We start from the raw sequence: 20,894 nt of genomic DNA on the forward strand, positions 1-20,894 counted from the left end.
TTTAATATATCTTTGTGGGGGGACACCATTCAACCCATGACACCAGTAACTGCAGCTATGTCATGAATGAGCCAGATAAATGTTATCTGTGTTGTGACCCCAAATAGGGAATATCCTTTAAAATGCTGGTCACAGAGAAGATACAGCAAATGTCTAAGTAGAGTGATCCACACACATCCTTGCTAACAAAAATCTCAAGGTCTTCATACACATAGTGGATGAATGGATTCATTATTTAAAAATATAAATTATGCTTAAATTATGTCCGTTTTAAGCCCATATAGTTTACCTGTAAGTGACAGAGCAGTGTCAGCAAATCTGCATTTTACATTCACTGTTTCTAAATAAAAATGAACTTAAGTGGAAACCTATGAATGGCAGCTTGAAAGCAATCAGAAACACATGGCTGAGTGGGCTTCAAAACGAAACCATACCAAACTTCCTTCCATCTATTATCCTGAGCAAACTTACCCAAGAACAGAAAACCAAATACCACATGTTCTCACTTATAAATGGGAGCTAAATGATGAGAACACATGGAGACATAGAGGGGAACAACACACACTGGGGCCTTTCAGAGGGTGGAGGATGGGAGGAGGGAGAGAATCAGGAAAAATAACAAATGGACTAATGGGTATGAGCCTTAATACCTGGGTGATGAAATAATCTGTACAACCAACCCCCATGACACAAGTTGACCTGTGTAACAAACCTGCACATGTACCACTGAACTTTAAATAAACATTAAAAAATAACATTCTGGTCATATAAGACCAAGGAAGAATCCCGTATGTGAAATATCAGAGAACTATTAACAACTATATATAAAATTGAGTTAAATTATATATGACAAGCCAAAAGGAGAGTTGGCATTGCCAGAAGGGGTAGGCCCACCAGAAGTGTAGAAGTCAAGAAAGCCCTCTCATGAAGTGTAGAGGTGTCAAGTTGGAAGGATAGGCAGAGAGGACATTCCTTTGCCTTGCTAACTCTTCCTGCCTCCTACCCTATTGTGTATTGCCAACAATACATAATAAATGAAAAGGTAAGGAATGAGAAGAGGTTCTTTCTTCTGTGACCACTTCCTTTCCTCTGTCTGACTTCCTTCCAGGTTTAGTAAGCAATCTTTTGTGGGTTTTCCCCCATTCTGTAAAACTCTCCTTGTCTGTCAACGGAAAATACTATGTTTGTAGGTAGATACATACGAGGAAAACTTGAAGTAATGTTTCTTATTATCATTGTTTTGCCAGGAGCAATATGTCTTCATTCATGATACACTGGTTGAGGCCATACTTAGTAAAGAAACTGAGGTGCTGGACAGTCATATTCATGCCTATGTTAATGCACTCCTCATTCCTGGACCAACAGGCAAAACAAAGCTAGAGAAACAATTCCAGGTGAGTCCTCTTGGAAGCCTCTTGGGTGTCACTACAGAACTGAATGTCCCTGCATCTTCTTATTTGAGTTGACAGGGTCATGTTTAGTGGGCAGTGTGGGTACAATGACTTTGTATTTGAGCCATCATTGTTCCTTACTGTGGGCTACAGTGCCACATGGTAAATTTCAAGGAGAAACATAATTCTGAGTAGCAAGAGGAAAAGTTCTCAGAAACCTTAAACTAACTTTTATAAATGCAAACTTTGTGGAGAAAAGAGGGGCACAGAGCATAACAGAATGAACAGAAAGAACTTGTAAAACAGACTATATAAGTGCTCTTTCTACTTTGAAAAAAAAAATCAGACCACTTAAACATGAGTGCTGTGGCTCAGGCTGTTCCTGATACTCTTTGGAAAAATCTGTGTCTCACTTGAAACCCCTGGACCAGAGTAGTACACACTGGAATAATAGCTTCTTCACCCCCAGTTTCTCCCCCTCACACTGTCTCAAGGCCATAAGCCAGAGACAAGAGCATGTTTTGTCCATATTGTACTTCCCACAATACCAGCTCTCTGACTTTCAGAAATCAGTAGGCAAAGAATTCAGAAAGCAGGTGTTACTGGACCTGCCAGCTGAGACGAAAGCATTTGCAGAATCGTAGCTTTCCACAGGAATGGGGGCTATATTATTTCTCTCCACATTGTTCCTGTGCTATCCGCTTGCTTCTCAGAGTTCCTGGAGAAATAGGGCCAAATTTTGAAGAATGAATATCTAGGGAAAATTTGGAAGACCTTAGAAAAACCCAGGAGAGTTAACAAATGTTGAGATTTCACTTATTTCTCCTGCTTTGTTCCCCAGTCTACAGCATAGGATGTTAGCCACCATGAATTCCTTTGGGCTGTTTGCCTTTTAAATTACTGCACAGTGTGCCTTTGGAGGTGTAAAAGAAAGATTGGGGTCAATACTGAGTTTAGAACCTGTTGTCAGAAAGTCATACATATTTTACTCAGCCAAGCTTATCTCAGTCATAAAGGAATGCCTTAGGGGGGAAAAGAGTATGCAGTTGGGTTTCAGATAATAAAGAAATGTTAAAATGTAATTAAGTTGTAAGGATATCCTTTCCCTAAATAAATTACACACACACACAAACACACACACACACAATATTACCCATTTCAACAAAACTGTCATTTAAATATTATTTACCCCTGTGTAGTTGCATAAAAAAATTGATATGGTAAGCTAAATAATCCAGGATCAAAATGAAAATATTAACTATAAGGTCAGAATTCAATTGAAAAGAGAGATATTTTACTCTCTTTCCTGTTAACATCATAAATAGGGAAATGTATTTGTACGTATGTGTGTGTACCATCCCATAAAAAAGATATCTATTCAAGTTTGTCTGCAGAAAATTTCCTTGAAATAAGTTGAATATCTGTTTATTCAACAAGTAGTTATCAGACATCTGCCAGATGCCAGGCTTTTGTGTTATTAGGATGCAAACATGAATTTGTAAAATAAATAAAGCACACCCAGCTCCTAGTCTTATGGTGCCTGCAGTCTAATAGAAGATACAGGTAAGAAAACACAAACAGGCCAGGTGCAGTGGCTCACACCTGTAATTCCTCTGTTTTGGGAGACCATGGTCAAGAATTTGAGACGAGCTTGGGCAACAGAGCAAGACCCTGTCTCTATAAAAAAATTAGCTGGGTGGGTGGCATGAGCCTGTAGTCCTAGCTACTCCAGAGGCTGAGGTGAGAGAATTGCCTCAGCTCAGAAGTTCAAGATTACAGTGAGCTATGATTGTGCCACTGCACTCCAGTCTGGGAGATAGAGTGAGACCTTGTCCCCAAAAAAAAGAAAAAAGAAAGAAACAGATAAACAAAATAGTGTGAAAAATGCCATTATAGAGGTAAAACAGGATGCTGTAGGAGTACAGGTAAGGATGCAACTTACCAGAAGAGAACTGCGTAAGATATATTTAAGAGTTGAACACAGGATTTGGTGATTCATTGGACATTGCAGAGAGAGAGAGGAGAGAAAAGACACAAGCATAACTACTCAGATTCTGCTTGGGCACTGGGAAAGTAGTGATGTCATTCACCATGATTGAAAATTCAGGAAGAGGAGGTGGTAGATGCTTGAGAGGTGTGGTGAGGGAGAAGACGGTGAGATATTTCCAAATCTACCTTATTTTTAGGTTCTTGGGAGATGTCCCAATAAACATGTATATTTGGCAGTTGGATACTGAGTCTGAAGCATAAGAGAGGTCTGGCCTGAAAAAATGGATTTGGGAGTGATCAGCTTAGAGATGGTTCCTTGAAGCCTTGGAATTGGATAAGATAGCCAATTAAAAATGAAATGTCTAAGAAAGGTTAGAAAGGATTACTTAAGAAAAGATTTTAATTAACCAATGAATGGCCAGCCCACAAAGGAAAGGGGGGAAGTGACATCAGAAGGTAGGAGAAAATTTGGGACAGCGGGATATACTAGGATCCAAAGTAAATAATGTTTCTTGAAAGAGGAAGTGAACAGAGATGGCAAGTGCTAATGACAAATCAAGTATGTTGGGAATGGAGGAGGCCATTGGATTTAGACATAAGTCATTGATGACCTTTGTCTAAGAGCTATTTGGAAAGGATAGCATTGACGCCAGATTAGAGGGAGTGAAGGAGTAAATGGATCTGAGGAATTAATGACAATTACATAACTCTTAAAAATTGTTTACTCTGGACAGAATGATTAAGATAACTATAAGAAAACTTTGAGTTAGTAAGATTTGGGGGGTGTTTATTTGGGGTTTCTTTGCTTATGTTTTAATATGAGACATGAGAGCTTCTTTAAAAACTAATGGGAAGGGAGATAATTGGAGTGTACAGAGACCCTGAGTGGTACAAAGAGGCAGGATTCAGGACACAGGTAAAGGAATTAGTGTTCAAAAGCAGTAAAACCTATGTGCATGTTTATGGTAGTACATGTATAGGCTGTAAGGCTGGAGGCTAAGGAAGTACTCTGTGGTTTCTATTCTCTGTGAAGAGTAGGTGAGTGTGCGTGCATGTGTGTGTGTGTGTGTGTGTGGTGTGGTGTGTTGTACATATATTCCTTTTTTTTTTTTTTTGAGACAGGGTCTCACTCTGTCACCCAGGCTGGAGTGCAGGGGCACAATCTCAGCTCACTGCAACCTTCCTCTCCCTGGCTTAAGTGATCCTCCTACCTCAGCCTCCTGAGTGGCTAGGAGCATATCAAGTGTACACAACCACGCCTGGCTAATTTTTTAAATGTTTTTTGTAGAGATGGGGTTTTGCCATGTTGCCCAGATGGTTTCGAACTCCTGAGCTCAAGCGATCTGCCTGCTGTGGCCTCACAAAGTGCTGGAATTACAGCCATGAGCCACTGCGCCTGGCCTATTGCATACATACTCTAAAATAAAACTGTTAATAGATGCAGAGGGAAAAGGGAGATAATTTTAAGGAATCTATATCATATCAGTCATTTTCTCAGAATGTAATACAGTAAAAATTGGAAATTGACAATGAAAAGTTTCCATAAAAATTTTGATATTTGGGCATTAAAAATACCCTTTTAAATAATATACATATTTAAGAGGAAATTATAAAATCTTTAGAATTAAAGGTCAAAAGAAGCACTACATAACATTTTAAAAGTTTTAAAAATTAAATAGAAAATTAAAATGATTAAATAAAGATTTAACAAAACCTAATGCAGGTTCTATCAAAAGACTATTAAAATAGACAAACCTGTGTCCAGATTGATGAACGGAGAAAAGAATGTGAGTAAATAATATTGAGATAAAAAAAGAGATATAATTTAGAAATATTTTTAAAGACAAAAACATACTTTGAACATATTTGTGACAATACATTTGAAAACCTATATGAAATGAATAATTTATTGTATGTTCTAAAATAACTAAAAGCATATCAATGGATTGTTTGTAACACAAAGAAAGGTTAAATGCTTGAGGTGATGTTTGCCGCATTTACCCTCCTGTGATTATTATGCATTGTATGCCTGTATCAGATAGCTGATGTTTTCCATAAATATTACACCTTTTATGTACCCAAAGAAATGAAAAATAAAAAGAATTTTTAAAGGAAAAATATAATGAAAATACACTAAAAATATATAGAAAATTTAACTAGGCCAATAGCCATTAAGGAAATCAAATCAGCTGCCTAAAATCCCACCTTCAAAATATAACCAGGCCCAAAAGAATTTAATGTCACATTTCACCAGTTTTTAAGGAACAGAAAATTCCAAATGTTAGCATAAAAAATCCAGGTGGAAAACTAACCCAGCTATTTTACTGGACAAATATAACTTTGATACCAAAACTGAACAAAGACAGAATAAGACACTTATAGGCCAGTATCAATAATCTTATCTAAAATATCAGCAACTCAAATCCAGCTGTGTATTTCTTTAATATCATGAGCAAGTAGAGTTTATAGAGTTTATTCCAAAAATGAAATGATGGTTTAACACTGGAAAATATGAATAGATTTACATACAGGAATATTATGACCCTGTCAATTAATACAGGAAAAGTAGTCAATCAAATTCTATATTGTTCATTTAAAAAAAAAAAACTCTTAGTAAACCAGAAATAGAAGAAAGCTTTCTTAGCCTTCCAGAAAGTATCTATCATAAAACCGCAATAAACATCATACATAAAAATTAAAATTGGAAATGCTCATAGTAGATTCAAGAAAAGATAAGGAGTGGCAATTATTGGCACTACTGTTCAACATTATTCTGGAAATAGAATTAAACTAGATAGATGTATAAAGGTAGAAAAGGATTTGCAGATAGGTAATATAACTACCTTCAAAGAATATCAAGAGAAACAAAAGAGAAAATAATTATCTTTAATTAGAGTTTAATAAACATACATAAAAATCAATAGCATTGTTATTTGTTAGCTTTGAGTGATTAGAAAATGTATTAGAACAAAAAAGAACCCAATCATTAACAAAAACAGTAACAAAACAGTAGCAAAAACTTCATCATCTCAAAAAAGACACTTAACAAAATGTGCAGTAAATATATAGAGAAATTTATAAAAGTGAATTGAAGAGCATAAAATTAGGCCCAAATAAAATTGTTGATACATGGAAATATTAAGATATTGCTTCTCCTTACATTGATTATAGAAGTCAATGCAGTATCAATCGAATTTACAGCAGGATTTTTCATGAAAACTGTAGAACAGATTTTAATTTAGCATGGAAAATTAAAGAGCCAACATATCTCACCCATACTGAAAAGGAAATAATAATAGAAGAATTCTGTTGTACTGTATATGGAAAACGTATGATGTGATATAATAGTATTGGAAAACGGAGGAATCTAGCAGAGGAATGATGCATTTGAGGAAATCTGTTATGTGGTCAAGATAACATTACATATCAGTGAAGAAACAGCAGACTAATCTATAAATAACATCGGGAAAATTTTCATGTCAAAAAAAGTAACATTGTTTCTCTACCACTCCTCAAACACTAAAATGTATTCAAGATGGATTAACGCCTAAAGGTGAAAGCAAACCTTTATAAATATTGTAAGATCATTTTAGAAAAGAAAATATTGGGTTGGGCACAGTAGCTCACACCAGTAATCCCAATACTTTGAGAGGCCAAGGCAGGGGGATTGCTTGAGCCCAGGAGTTCGAGACCAGCCTGGGTAATATGGTGAAACCCCTTCTCTACAAAAAATACCAAAATTAGCCAGGTGTGGTGGTGCATGCCTGTAGTGCCAGCCACTCGGGAGGCTGAGGCAGGAGGAACTCATGGGCACAGGAGGTTGAAGCTGCATGCACTCCAGCCTGGGTGACAGAGTGGACACCTGTCTCAAAAAAGAAGAGAAGAGGAGGGGAAGGAAGGGGGTGGGAGGGGAGGGGAGGCAAGGGGATGGGAGGGGAGGGGAGGGAAACGGAGAGGAAGGGAGGGGAAAGGAGAGGAGGGGAGGGGAGGAAAACGCATGGCAGGGCATGTATTGGAAAGTATTTCTTAATAACTTCAGGATAGAGAAGGACTTCTTACATAAAACGATAATTTGCAGAAAACTATTAAATAAGAAAAATAAATTGGCTGTAAATCTCTGTGTGATTAAAGAAACTGAAGATGTTTCCAACTTTTTGCACACTATAGATTTACACTCAAGACAGCAAGAACCCCCTACAAATTAATAAGTGGCAATGAAGTAAAAATATGAAAAGGCAATCATCAAAGAAGAGATCTTAATGACTAATGAGCACCAAAATTCACAATTTCACAGAAATTAAGACAATGCAAATCAAAACCATGATATGCTATTTTTCATTTATCCGACTGTCAAAAATTAAACACTGAATAACTGAATACTTCTAATGCTTTATGGAAACCGTCACACATGTGCACATTAAGAGACATACAGGAGATGCTCAGAGCTATAAAGCTATACAATTGCAAAACACTGCAAATACCCAAACATTGACTAGTTGAGGAGTAGATAAACAGAATGTAGATTATTCATGTAATGGAGCAGTAACAGTTAGAAGGAATAAATAAAATTGAATTATATACATATATATATATGTATATACACACACGATGTAATTTACCTCCAAACATCTGTGTGAGATTTAAATAGAGGAAATGGAGGTTGCACATCTATAGTGGAAGCCATGAAGAAGATTCTCTCAATGCTAAAAGAATTACTAGAGATTTCTTTGCTTCTTCTAATTCCCCTGGTGTAAAACACAGAAGCTCCAGGAAGTTCACTAAAACAAGGTTAAATTCAAGGACTTATTGGAAAATATTTCATATATATTTTTAGTCATTATCTTATCTTGATTGGTGTGTGTGTGTGTGTGTGTGTGTGTATTTGGGGGACTTAAATGAAATAACCTATATATTTTTTTACTTTCTTGCCCAGCTCCTGAGTCAGTCAAATATACAGCAGAGTGACTATTCTACAGCCCTAAAGCAATGCAACAGGGAAAAGAATCGAACTTCTTCTATCATCCCTGGTAAGTTGTGTTGATCCTTAAAAAAAACAACTTTTTTAAAATGATAAGAGCCTTGTAGGAAATTTGGCAATATGTGTATACCTTTGGAGCAAATGGAGCACATTCAGATGTTTTTAATTTTGTCCAATATGTAAGTATTCCAAAGGACTCATAAATCCTTGAAGTCTTATCTAAATATGCAAAATATATAGAAAAATTAGCTTACGGATCAGAGATGCTTCAACTTGAAAAATGCAGCTGTATTTTACATCTGGCATGGGGAAAAGATGGTACAGTGCTGTGAGCATGGGTTGTTTTGTTTTGTTTTACAATGAATGTTCTGTGTTCCAGTGGAAAGATCAAGGGTTGGCATTTCATCCCTCAGTGGAGAAGGCACAGACTACATCAATGCCTCCTATATCATGGTAAGTCAGAGAAGTCACTGAGGAGACTGTCTGCCAGCTTGTGTTACAGGGATCAAAACCAGAATGGGCTGCCAGAAGCAAAGACTACAGGCATGGGCAACATGAGTGGTAAATTTAAGTTAAATCTGTTGACTGCAAGCCCACAGTCCACAGCAACAATTGTAATAACAGCATGCTTTTATGTGTGCTGGGACTGAAGAAACCTCAAGCAAGACCAATTAGTAAATGCAAGAACACAAACTCACCATTCAGGGCTGATGACTAGGTGTAAAAAAACTTACACCTGCTTATCTAAAAGGCTTTATTTCCTTCACTAAGGCAGAACCCCTGAGTAAACTCAGGATTCACTGGCTTCAGCAAAGCCTAACCTCACTGACATCACTACTCCAGGTTTGCAGCATGATTCTTACCCTGCAAACAGGGCTCATTTTAGGACCTGGATTTCTAAAGATACAATGCTTTTCTTCTGCATTTACATCTTTTGTGTGAGGGATGAATGTTTTAGTAGCTGTTGTGTGACCTTCATTAACATTTAAGGTCAATCAGTCACAGAGCTTGGCTTCTGATGAAAAGCTCCTAATTCTTATTCCAAAACCTCTGTTCTATTTATCCAGCAAAGAAAATATGAAGGAATATCTATGCAGGAAACACAGGGATGTGTGGTAGTGGCATCTAAATACATTCACATTTCAAATGAGCCACTGGGTAATAGGAATGGGATCTGAAAGCAGAAGGGGCTAGAAGAGCCAGGACTTCAGTGACAGTATAAATATCACAATTAATCCAAAAGCTCTAGCTTCTAGGTATCTGTAGCAAAATATGCAAGGTGTCTCCCTGGTTCCTCCCTTGTAGAGGCAACCAAGGTGTCTGGACACCAAAGTGGGAAATGTAAACTCTCCTATAGATTTCCACTCTCTGTGGAGTAAGAGACAGTATCCACAAAGCAGTTTGGTAAGTCTACAGCTAGAGGTGTGTTTTTAATGAAACTGTTCGTTTCTCTATCAGCTTAGCTGATAGCTACCATCCTCAGTGACCACCAGAGGCCCAGACGAAAGAGCACCAATATGGGATTCACCTGCATGGGTTCCGTTGAGCAGTCTCACCTGAAGTCTTCAATGACAAAAGCACAGTGTGAAAGTTTAGAGTTTTTAGTATTTATGGACCCTGAGGAGTTCATGGCACTGGAGGCCACATGCATAGAGCTTAGGCAGAGCAAGCAGGGAAAGAGAGAAAAGGACCCATGAATCAGTGCCTTTATCAGGTCCAGGGCATAATCCAAGTAGGTTTTCCACGGGGAGTTTTACTTGATGGGTTTAAAGCAAGCAGGCACAAGTCCCAGGAGGTCACATAATGACTGAGAGGTATTTACTATGGCATATCTGCAAAGTCCATGTAGGTGTGAGGGTCAGCAAGGCCAGCCAAGCAGGCTGTTCCGTAGTGAAATGGTCACTATGGAGCAGTTTTGTAAGTTAGATACCTGGATCGATCACTTTAAGGAACTGGTGGATGGGACGATGTAGAACTGGAAACTGTATCAAGGGTGACTGAATTCTGCTTCTGGCATGACAAAGACTAACTTATATTTAAAAGGAATGCCAAGGCAACATAAAAATCATAAACATTCACTACAAGATGATAGGTAACCTTGGATACTATGTCTGACTTCTTAAGGCAAACTTGGGCACAACGCTTAACTTCTAAAGCCTCAGTTTAATCATTTGTAAAATGGGGATCACAGTTCCTATCTCACAGTACTGCTATGAGGAACAAACAATTTAAGAGAAAAAAAACACATAGTGTCACACCTAACATACAAAGTGCCCAGTAAGCATTGGCTATAATAATCGTATTACTACATATAGACACAATCTGCAATTCAAAAGACTATTTTGACTTAAGGTCCATTGATGTATAAATGTTTATCTGAATGTTTAAAGGCATACGCCAGTGTTGTTTTTGTCTTCTCTTTGGTTTTGTAGGGCTATTACCAGAGCAGTGAATTCATCATTACCCAGCACCCTCTCCTCCATACCATCAAGGATTTCTGGAGGATGATATGGGACCATAATGCCCAACTGGTGGTTATGATTCCTGATGGCCAAAACATGGTAAGTCCCTTAGACCACTTTTGGGACTTTCTTTACAGGGGAATATCAGGTTACAAATAGCAAAAAGTCCAGCATACACACAAGCAAAGTAATTTTGTTTTCAACTAATAAACTAATGTCATTGAAGGCATACTCTTCTACTGTTGGGCTTGGTTTCATTATACAATCTCCTAGGTCAAAGTGATGAATAAAAGTTTTAAATGAAAGTAGATATAAATGAACTTAAATGTATGTGTTTTGTGGCATTGCTTAAGAAAATTAGAATCACAGCCATGAAAGAAATCAGTCTATATGTTTCTATTTACATTTTTAAAATAAAATGTGTTAGAATATTTAGAGATTCCCTGAGTTTAAGGAGGTCCCTAATTTTTTCTTTAAAAAAAGACTTAGTTAGAATTACGTGAGTTCCTAGTATAGGAAGGACGTTTTTAGTATAAGAAAAGCAGCGATATCCCATCCCCCTCTTTATATGTGTTTGGAGAACCCAACGAGCAAAATAAATATTTCATTTAGGCTTTACATGTTTACTTAGCTTTGATATTCAGTTCTTGTCTACAAATTTATTGTGTGACCATTACACATGAGGCTGGAAATTTCTGAGCTCTTAAAATCACTTGAATCTTCTCTACTCAGTTGTCAATTACAGAAGCAATAAGCTTATCATTGTTGTTAAGCTAAGAGCATAAAATAATAAAGCAATAGCTTGGGTTCCTAAGTGTGACATTTTATTCAGCACATCAATCTAGTGGAAGGCACTAGGAAGATTTTAAGAGTAAATATTCAGATTCAAAGAAAAATCGGAGTTGAAATTTCTGTGCCAACCAATTAACTTTATTTCACAGTCTGACTTATTGGGCATTTTATTAAAATCTAGACTCTTCTTTCATTTGCAATTCTCCAGGCAGAAGATGAATTTGTTTACTGGCCAAATAAAGATGAGCCTATAAATTGTGAGAGCTTTAAGGTCACTCTTATGGCTGAAGAGCACAAATGTCTATCTAATGAGGAAAAACTTATAATTCAAGACTTTATCTTAGAAGCCACACAGGTAAGGATATAAGTTAAATGACAAACTTTTTATCTTAAACACATGTTAAACATATTCTGACCTAAGGATCTTTCCTAGAAAGGAAAAGCATGATTCTGATTTTTTCCCAATTGAGACAATTACACAAATAATCAAATTACCTTGTCACTTTCATTTTCAAAATGGTATAGAATCATTAAACAATTAGTCATCACTACATCATTCCTGAATTTTACACACACAGGAAATCAAAGCTCATTTACTCCAGTTTAGTGGTTGACAGAATTTAGGTGAAAAATAAACACAGTAAAAGAATAAATTTATTAATTTTAATTCTCATGTTTTAATGTAAGCCCTTACCTTGTAAGTAAAATGGGAAAAATACTACCCACCTAAACTCTGCTAAGTAAAATGTGAAAAATACTATCTACCTTTACTCTCCTACGTAAAATGGGAAAAATACTACCTACCGAAACTTACTATTCTCTACCGATGTAAAAAGTTGATGAGTGATAGTGATGTAATAAGTTGATAAATGAAGTGCTTTGAAAACATGCAGGACAATAAACTAAGAATATTTTACTAAAGTCAGGCCGGGCGCGGTGGCTCACGCTTGTAATCCCAGCACTTTGGGAGGCCGAGGCAGGCGGATCACGAGGTCAGGAGATCAGGAGATCGAGACCATGGTGAAACCCCGTCTCTACTAAAAATACAAAAAATTAGCCGGGCGTGGTGGCGGGCGCCTGTAGTCCCAGCTGCTCGGAGAGGCTGAGGCAGGAGAATGGCGTGAACCCGGGAGGCGGAGCTTGCAGTGAGCCGAGATCGCGCCACTGCACTCCAGCCTGGGCAACAGAGCGAGACTCCACCTCAAAAAAAAAAAAAAAAAAAAAAGAATATTTTACTAAAGTCTTTGTTATCTATTACACAAGATACTGCTGTTATCTACAAGATAATACATTCTTTTACTAAACTCTTAATTATATGCAAATATCTATTATTGAATTATTTGTCAATAATGATTTATGTAGAGCTATAGTAAAATACTAAAAGATACTAACAATGATGTCTAAGGAATGTGAGATTCAGAGTACCTTCTCAATCTGACAAAGGTTAAATCATGTTCCAAATAATTTGAATGTTTCACTTTTCTCTAGTTCTGAAAACTAGTACATATATGGTATACAAGAAGATTCTCTATTCTCTAGAATATTTAAATGACCAATACATATAAACTTGATAATACAAATAACTAATAATGTAAACAGCATAGCAGTGGAATAGTATCCTATCTCATTAAAACAAAAAACACTTAGGTCTTTATTTGTAAAATGAAGGGCAGGAACTAGAAAGCTCCTAAGGTCCCTGAGAGCTCTTAATATTCCATTGTAATTTCTACCTCTGATTATTCCCTGATCACTTTAGTAGCATCCATTTAGATCTTCCATCTCTCATGCCTTCTTCTCATTATTCCTAGTTAGTAAGAAAGCCTATTACAAGAGTAATAATCATTAGATACCTATTATCTTGTCACACCCATTATCCTGATCACTGATCATGTTTAATATCTTGCTCGGCACTGGGAAATTAGCACTGTTTTTCTCCTAGTATTATACAGAAAATAAACTAGATAATAGAGGTTCCCAATTGATCCCAATTCAGTATGTCTCATCTATGTAAATCAGCTATTATTAATCCAGGAGCCCAACCCAGGGATCAACAGTATTTCTATAACAAAGATCAAAAAAGAAGGAAAGACTAAAGTGGAGAGTTTCATTAATTTCAGACATTTTCAAGCACTTTACCCAAATATCACAACATTTGAGATTAGTAGACAAGTGAAGGTCTATGCTACTGAGCTCAAAAGCTAGGGGCCTTTTATTTATGTATTTGTTGTGAGGACTATTTTTAATAATTTATTAAATATTGAATATATTTAAGATGTTTATATTCGATGTGCAAGGTTTAACAATTATGTTAAATTACTGTTACCCACCATTGACTTTAAGAAATAGAACATGGCCTTGACCATCAAGTCTTTCATGTGCTCCCTATCCCCTTCATCCTCTCCTCACTTCAGAAGTAGCCTCTTCCTGAATTAGTGTTTATTACTCTCTTGACTTATTTTGTCATTTAACTCTTGTCTTTATTTTCCTTCACATGTGTGTTGCTTACTTTTAAATATCTGTGAACTTTATATAAATTATGTGTATTATGCTACTGAGATTTATCCATGTGTTTGGGTGTAGTTCAAATTCATTTACTGCTGCTGCTTAGCACTCCAGATAATACATATCCTTTTTTATATTTTACATGCAAATTATTACTTGTTTGTTGTGTTTTGTCTTAGTTTGGTTTTGCTATTACAAACAGTGCTGATATGAATATTTTTAGTCACATGCAAAATTTCCTCTTGGGGATACCCTGGGAATTCCCCTGCTGTGTTATTGTGTTGGATCATCTTCAACTTTCTTTAACTTTACTAAATGAAGTCAATTGTTTTCCAAAGTCATCCTACCAAGGTATCCTCTCATCAGGAATGTATGAGTGATCTGCAATCACTATATCCTCACTAGTGCTTGTTTTGGGAATGAAATGGCATCTCTTGTTGGTTTTGATTTGCATTGCTCTTGTTGAAAATGAAGTCTTCAACGTAACTTTATATTTTTACATAATTGTTTACATAAATAATATTTTTACATAAAATATGTTTTGTAAATAATATTTTACATAAATATATTTTTATATAAATTAATTGACCATTCAGATTTTATCTTTTGTACTGTGTTCAGGATTTTTGCCCATTTTTCTGTTAGGTTATTTATCACTTACTGATTTATCAGAGGTCTCATATTGTGGATACTAATCCTTCGTCAGCTACATATATTGCAAATACTTTCTCCCAGTTTGGGATTTGACTTTTTTACTTTCTTTGTGATTCTTTTTTTTCTTTGTTTTTTGGTGAAAGAAAAGTTTTGAAGTTTAATCTATGTGAATTTATTAATCTTTTTTATTGCTGGCCTTTAAAAGGAAACCATCATTTAGTATCTTTAAAAAATACTGTTTACCCTGAAATCATGAAGATGCTCTCCTACATTGTTTTCTAAATGTACCACCTGAAATTGACTTTTTGTATTATATTTTGTGAGACAAGGGTTCAGTTTCATTATTTTCCATGTGACACCCATTGTCCCACCATTATTTATGAATTAGCAATATCAGTTCAGTCATTCATATAGTTTATATGATCGTATAGTTTATGTGATTCATATAGTATATATATATATACATGTGCTTGTTCTAGGACATTTATTTTATTCCACTGGTCACTTTGTTCATCCCTCAGCCACACTGGCAGTGTTTTACTTCTTATAGCTTAGAGTAATTCTTGATATCTGATGAGTTAATTTCCTCTATTGTTTTTCTTATTTACCAGTATCTTGGCTATTTTGGCCCTTTGCACTTTTATGTAAAATTTAGGTTCTGCTACTTGTTTTTAAACATAACATTTTTTTTAAAAAGTACACTTTTGGAAGCTGGGGGTGAGAGGTTTAAGGGATTTAATCAAGTCACTGTCTTGTTTGGTCACTTAAGTAAAAATCAGAATTGGGATCCGAGTTGAACCTAGATCTCTACCTCCTTGTTGGCGTTTTCTCCACTGTGACACGCAATCTCCTTTTACTTAAGCCTGAGGATTACTGATATGTGAAGAAAGTGTATGCTATTTTCAAAACAAATTTTAACACCAATGATTTCCTTTTATAAATCTGAATTAAGCAGTGCAAATACATCTTTGGTACATAGTTTCATGGTTTGTAAGCACTGGCATATTTTACCCACAGATAGAGTTTATTTTTAGAATAAAAAAAGAAATTATGTTTTTTGATTCTACTAATAAATCTATGCATGGTAAATGTGGCATCACAACAGTTTCTTCCTTCTACGATGAAGAATGTGCTGCACTGCTGCTCACTCATGCCTGCCATTGAGTTTTATTACCTTACTGTAATTCCTGATTTTCCTCAATGATTCCACTCCTGGTAAACTGCCACTAACATTACTTTGTTTTTTCTTGTTATAGGATGATTATGTACTTGAAGTGAGGCACTTTCAGTGTCCTAAATGGCCAAATCCAGATAGCCCCATTAGTAAAACTTTTGAACTTATAAGTGTTATAAAAGAAGAAGCTGCCAATAGGGATGGGCCCATGATTGTTCATGATGAGTAAGTTCCATGTGTTAGATTGTTTCACACCTGCTCATTCTCTGGGCATATGTATATTTCTGTTGTCTTCAGACAAACCTAATGCTTAGGACCCACTGTGATGATTCAGCCATGGTGGATTATCTGCATCTTATCAATAAAGTTAACACAGAACATTTTTTTGTTTTGTTTTACTTCACTTGAAGTCCCTGTTGAAGACAGAGAATGGGGTCATGATCACAAGTATCTTCTCTTGCATTTGATGCTGAGAACACTTTGTATACTAAGTCAGTGTTTTAGCAGTGAAATTTTACAGGAGCCAACCAGAGAGGCATTTTCAGTCATTGATTTCCTGGCATAGAAGTGAAATTGATACGATTTTTATTTTTCAGGAACAAGAAACTTCATCCAATAAATCTTCCTAGGACTCCATCATAAACAAATAAAAAATGCATATGCTGAACTTATGTTATAAATATATAAAATACAGTTTGTTATATATGTATTTATGCATTCATATTATATGTATATTATACATGTCTTTATATGACACTCTCAGGTTTTTTTTTATTATTGCCAACTCCTTTCATAGTATAGAAATAATAAACCATAAGCAAATACTAAACTTCTGTAAAGTATTCCACTATTAATATCATGAGCACTTGGCAATATTTCAGATTAAGTCATAGTTCTTTGTGCAAAAAGTGAAGAGAGACAATTCATTAAAAGTTTCAGTGTTTTCACTGCAAAGTTGTCAAGGCTATATGCTTTGTGAGTTCTAAATGTGAGTGGTGCATCTCAATGGAGTCTTTGTTCCTTTTCTTTTTTTTACAAGGCACGGAGGAGTGACGGCAGGAACTTTCTGTGCTCTGACAACCCTTATGCACCAACTAGAAAAAGAAAACTCTGTGGATGTTTACCAGGTAGCCAAGATGATCAATCTGATGAGGCCAGGAGTCTTTGCTGACATTGTAAGTAACAAGGCAGCGAACCAAATTTTTCACTGATAGAGTGCTACTAACTTCCTAGAGGCTGCCGAAATCATGTATCAAGAAAGATCTTATTAACTGATAACATTAGTATGTAGTTTTCAAGCTGAATTGCAAGTCCACAATCCATAGAACAATAGACATTTAAAATTTATACTTCAGAAAATTTATGGATAAGAACTTTTAAATCTCATGTTTGCCTTTGTGCACAATAGTAAACAATGCAAATAAGCTTAGGTGAATGTAGAAGTCATAGGCTCATCTTCAGCAATTTGGTCTGTTTAAGGGCCTTGTAAAGGGACCTTCTTCAAAGCTCCAGCCCAGACCAGCTGGCAGGAGGTCAAGATTATCTTCACGCACATGCACTGCAGAGGAGCCCCTATTAAGTCTCATTCAGGGCCCCTGAGTTGTATCAAGCTTGTGCTGCATGAAACTCCCTTCTGGAGATGCACAGTTCGCAAATGCATTTAATTATGCACTGCTTCACATGTAGGCCTAATGGTTTTCCGCTATGATGCTGCTCACTGGTTCAGGTTCTCTGTAGCTGCCTCTCCCCAAACTGTCTGAGATGGCACTTGTAAGAGAAAAACTGTTTCATTCTTCTATGTGCCACTACTCTGAGACCACAGCAGAGCAGGTGCTTACCTTTGCTCATAGCAGGGCATAGGACCAGTGGGGCTCATAGAATGTGAAATTCTTCTTATTGATGAACAGTGAAGGATTGCCTTCTACATGGGTCCCTGGGCTAACAGTACAGTCATTCCTGAGATCTTTCCATAAACAGGCAGACTCAGTGGATTTTCTAACAAGTAGAGAAAGAAGAAGAAACTTGTTTCTGAGTGAGTTACAGGGGCCCAGTGCCAAACGGTTTCCCCCACAAGTTAACAGAACCCTGTCTCATCACCTTCTGATTTCAAGAATTAAGTACTTGTTGGCAAATGTATGTAGGTAAATTTTCTAGGTCAGTGAATAGTCTGCCAATTGCAACATTAATTTAATCAGAAGAGACATCAGTATAGGTTATGCACATCTGCTGAGTATAACAGTGCCCTTAACACATTGTCCTTTCATGAACAGTGCTGAAATGTGTCTAAAAATATTTCTTCTTTTTACAAATATATGTCTTCACCGAGCTTAAAAACCTCCCATCTTCTGTTCTCTAGGAGCAGTATCAGTTTCTCTACAAAGTGATCCTCAGCCTCATAAGCACAAGGCAGGAAGAGAATCCATCCACCTCTCTGGACAGTAATGGTGCAGCATTGCCTGATGGAAATATAGCTGAGAGCTTAGAGTCTTTAGTTTAACACAGAAAGGGGTGGGGGAACTCACATCTGAGCATTGTTTTCCTCTTCCTAAAATTAGGCAGGAAAATCAGTCTAGTTCTGTTATCTGTTGATTTCCCATCACCTGACAGTAACTTTCATGACATAGGATTCTGCTGCCAAATTTATATCATTAACAATGTGTGCCTTTTGCAAGACTTGTAATTTACTTATTATGTTTGAACTAAAATGATTGAATTTTACAGTATTTCTAAGAATGGAATTGTGGTATTTTTTTCTGTATTGATTTTAACAGAAAATTTCAATTTATAGAGACTAGGAATTCCAAACTACAGAAAATGTTTGTTTTTAGTGTCAAATTTTTAGCTGTATTTGTAGCAATTATCAAGTTTGCTAGAAATATAACTTTTAATACAGTAGACTGTAAATAAAACACTCCTCCCTATGATATTCAACATTTTACAGCTGCAGCATTCACCTAAAGTAGAAATAATCTGTTACTTATTGTAAATACTGCCCTAGTGTCTCCATGGACCAAATTTATATTTATAATTGTAGATTTTTATATTTTACTACTGAGTCAAGTTTTCTAGTTCTGTGTAATTGTTTAGCTTAATGACGTAGTTCGTTATCTGGTCTTACTCTACCAGTTTTCTGACATTGTATTGTGTTACCTAAGTCATTAACTTTGTTTCAGCATGTAATTTTAACTGTTGTGGAAAATAGAAATACCTTTGTTTTGAAAGAAGTTTTTATGAGAATAACACCTTACCAAACATTGTTCAAATGGTTTTTATCCAAGGAACTGCAAAAATAAATATCAATATTGCCATTAATTTGTGTTTGCTTGTGGAGCATTGTGCTGAAGTGTGTGTGGCAGAAAATTGTGGATGTGGGTCCCCCTATGAGGATGGCACAAAAAAATATGGCTAGTAGGATGGGACAGGATTTAGAGTGGTGGGTCCCAAACTGTGCATTGAGGTACACAGGGAAGTCACAAAACTTTCCATTTGTGAGGAAAACACAGCAACATGTGCAGACACTGCACAAACTTTTACTATTAAATTATTTGAACTTTACTACTTAATGAACAGAACAATTATGTATTTCTTTTTGCTTAGGGAGTGCTATGATCTGAATGTTTATGTTTCCTGACAATTTATCCCCTCACCCTCAAGGTGATAATATTAGGAAGTAAGACCTTTGGGAGGTGATTAGGTCATGAGGGCAGAGCTCTCATAAATAGATTAGTGTCCTTATAAAAGAAGCCTGAGCAAGACCCCTCACCCCTTTCGCTGTGTGAGATTACGATGAGAAGACAGCTGTCTATAAGAAAGCAAGCCCTCACCAGATATCGAATCTATGGGACCTTGATCTTGGAACTTCCCAGCCTCCAGAAGTGTGAGAAATAAATCTATGTTTGTTTATAAGCCACCACGTTTATGATATTTTGTTACAGCAGTCTGAATGGACCAAGACACAGAATTATGAAAATGTTACTGATGAATTAAGAGCATCATGTACCAAGAAATGTTGGGAACTTCCGGTTTAGAAACTAGCTGGGGGTTAGAAGTAGGCCGATTTGCTAGTCAGAGACTCCAGTATAAGCAAAGGTCAAGGAGGGGATTGGAAAAGGCATAGACAGACAAGCATTAGGAGGTAAAAAAAATTCCAGAATGGAAAAAGAGAAGAGGTCCCATGTTGAGGCAAATCATCAAGATCCAAGAGCCATGTGGAACTGAAATGCAGGAAAATGGAATCATCAGTATCAGGCAGACTTTGATGCTTGCAGCGGTCCCCTGCCTCGGCCAGGAGTGTTTTATAATACTACCTACAAAGGAGCTCACTGATCCCTAAGAATGCTCAGCTCAGGGCCCAGAACAGGAAGCCAGAGAAGTTTTTTTTAAACCAGTGGCTCTCAAAATATGATTCCCAGATTTGTAGCATCGACAAAATCAGGGAATTTGTTAGAAATGGAAATCTCAGATTCCCATCTGTCAGAAACTCTGGGGGCTAGGGCCCAACAATCTAATGCATGCTAAAGTTTCAGAACCATTGCTCTATAGCAACAACACTTCAGGGAGCCTCCAGTTACCTCAAGCAATATCAAGAAATTGTCACCATGTCTTTAAAATCGAGCTAAAATTATTTAGCTTTCCTTTTTGTGGGAGCTTTTCTTTTAAAGCAATAGTCATGGGAGATATGAAATAGAAATAGGCACGCACAAAAAGTCTCATAAATAGTGTGACAAATCCCCAAATGGTGACAAGCACCACTCTACAAGGTACAAAAAGAATTAATGTACTTCTTATTTCTCCTCCCAGGGAGGAAGGACACAAGGTTAATTTTGAATTCCTTTGTTGCTTTTCTAACCTTATCTCCTTGACCTCTTGTTTTACAGTTTTGTTTTATCACCACCCACAATGTCTAACCATGAGCTGATCTGAATCAGTAATACATGTCACCTCAATTATTT

General features: G+C 36.5%; 1 protein-coding gene across 4 annotated transcripts in view; it reads left to right on the forward strand.

Annotated features, from left to right (window-relative positions):
- PTPRZ1 (protein tyrosine phosphatase receptor type Z1) overlaps positions 1–19,254 on the forward strand; it is a 193,547-nt gene extending 174,293 nt beyond the window's left edge. For all 4 annotated transcript variants that reach the window (XM_055283810.2, XM_055283811.2, XM_055283813.2 and 1 more), the window contains 8 exons: positions 1,248–1,394; positions 8,314–8,407; positions 8,738–8,811; positions 10,791–10,919; positions 11,821–11,967; positions 16,025–16,167; positions 16,982–17,117; positions 18,299–19,254. In XM_055283810.2, coding sequence (XP_055139785.1) covers positions 1,248–1,394; positions 8,314–8,407; positions 8,738–8,811; positions 10,791–10,919; positions 11,821–11,967; positions 16,025–16,167; positions 16,982–17,117; positions 18,299–18,439 — 1,011 coding nt within the window. In that variant the 3' untranslated portion in view covers positions 18,440–19,254. The remainder of the gene's footprint in view (positions 1–1,247; positions 1,395–8,313; positions 8,408–8,737; positions 8,812–10,790; positions 10,920–11,820; positions 11,968–16,024; positions 16,168–16,981; positions 17,118–18,298) is intronic.
- The last annotated feature ends 1,640 nt before the right edge of the window (positions 19,255–20,894 follow it).

Source organism: Symphalangus syndactylus, chromosome 6, assembly GCF_028878055.3.
Source record: "Symphalangus syndactylus isolate Jambi chromosome 6, NHGRI_mSymSyn1-v2.1_pri, whole genome shotgun sequence".
Taxonomy (NCBI): domain Eukaryota; kingdom Metazoa; phylum Chordata; class Mammalia; order Primates; family Hylobatidae; genus Symphalangus; species Symphalangus syndactylus.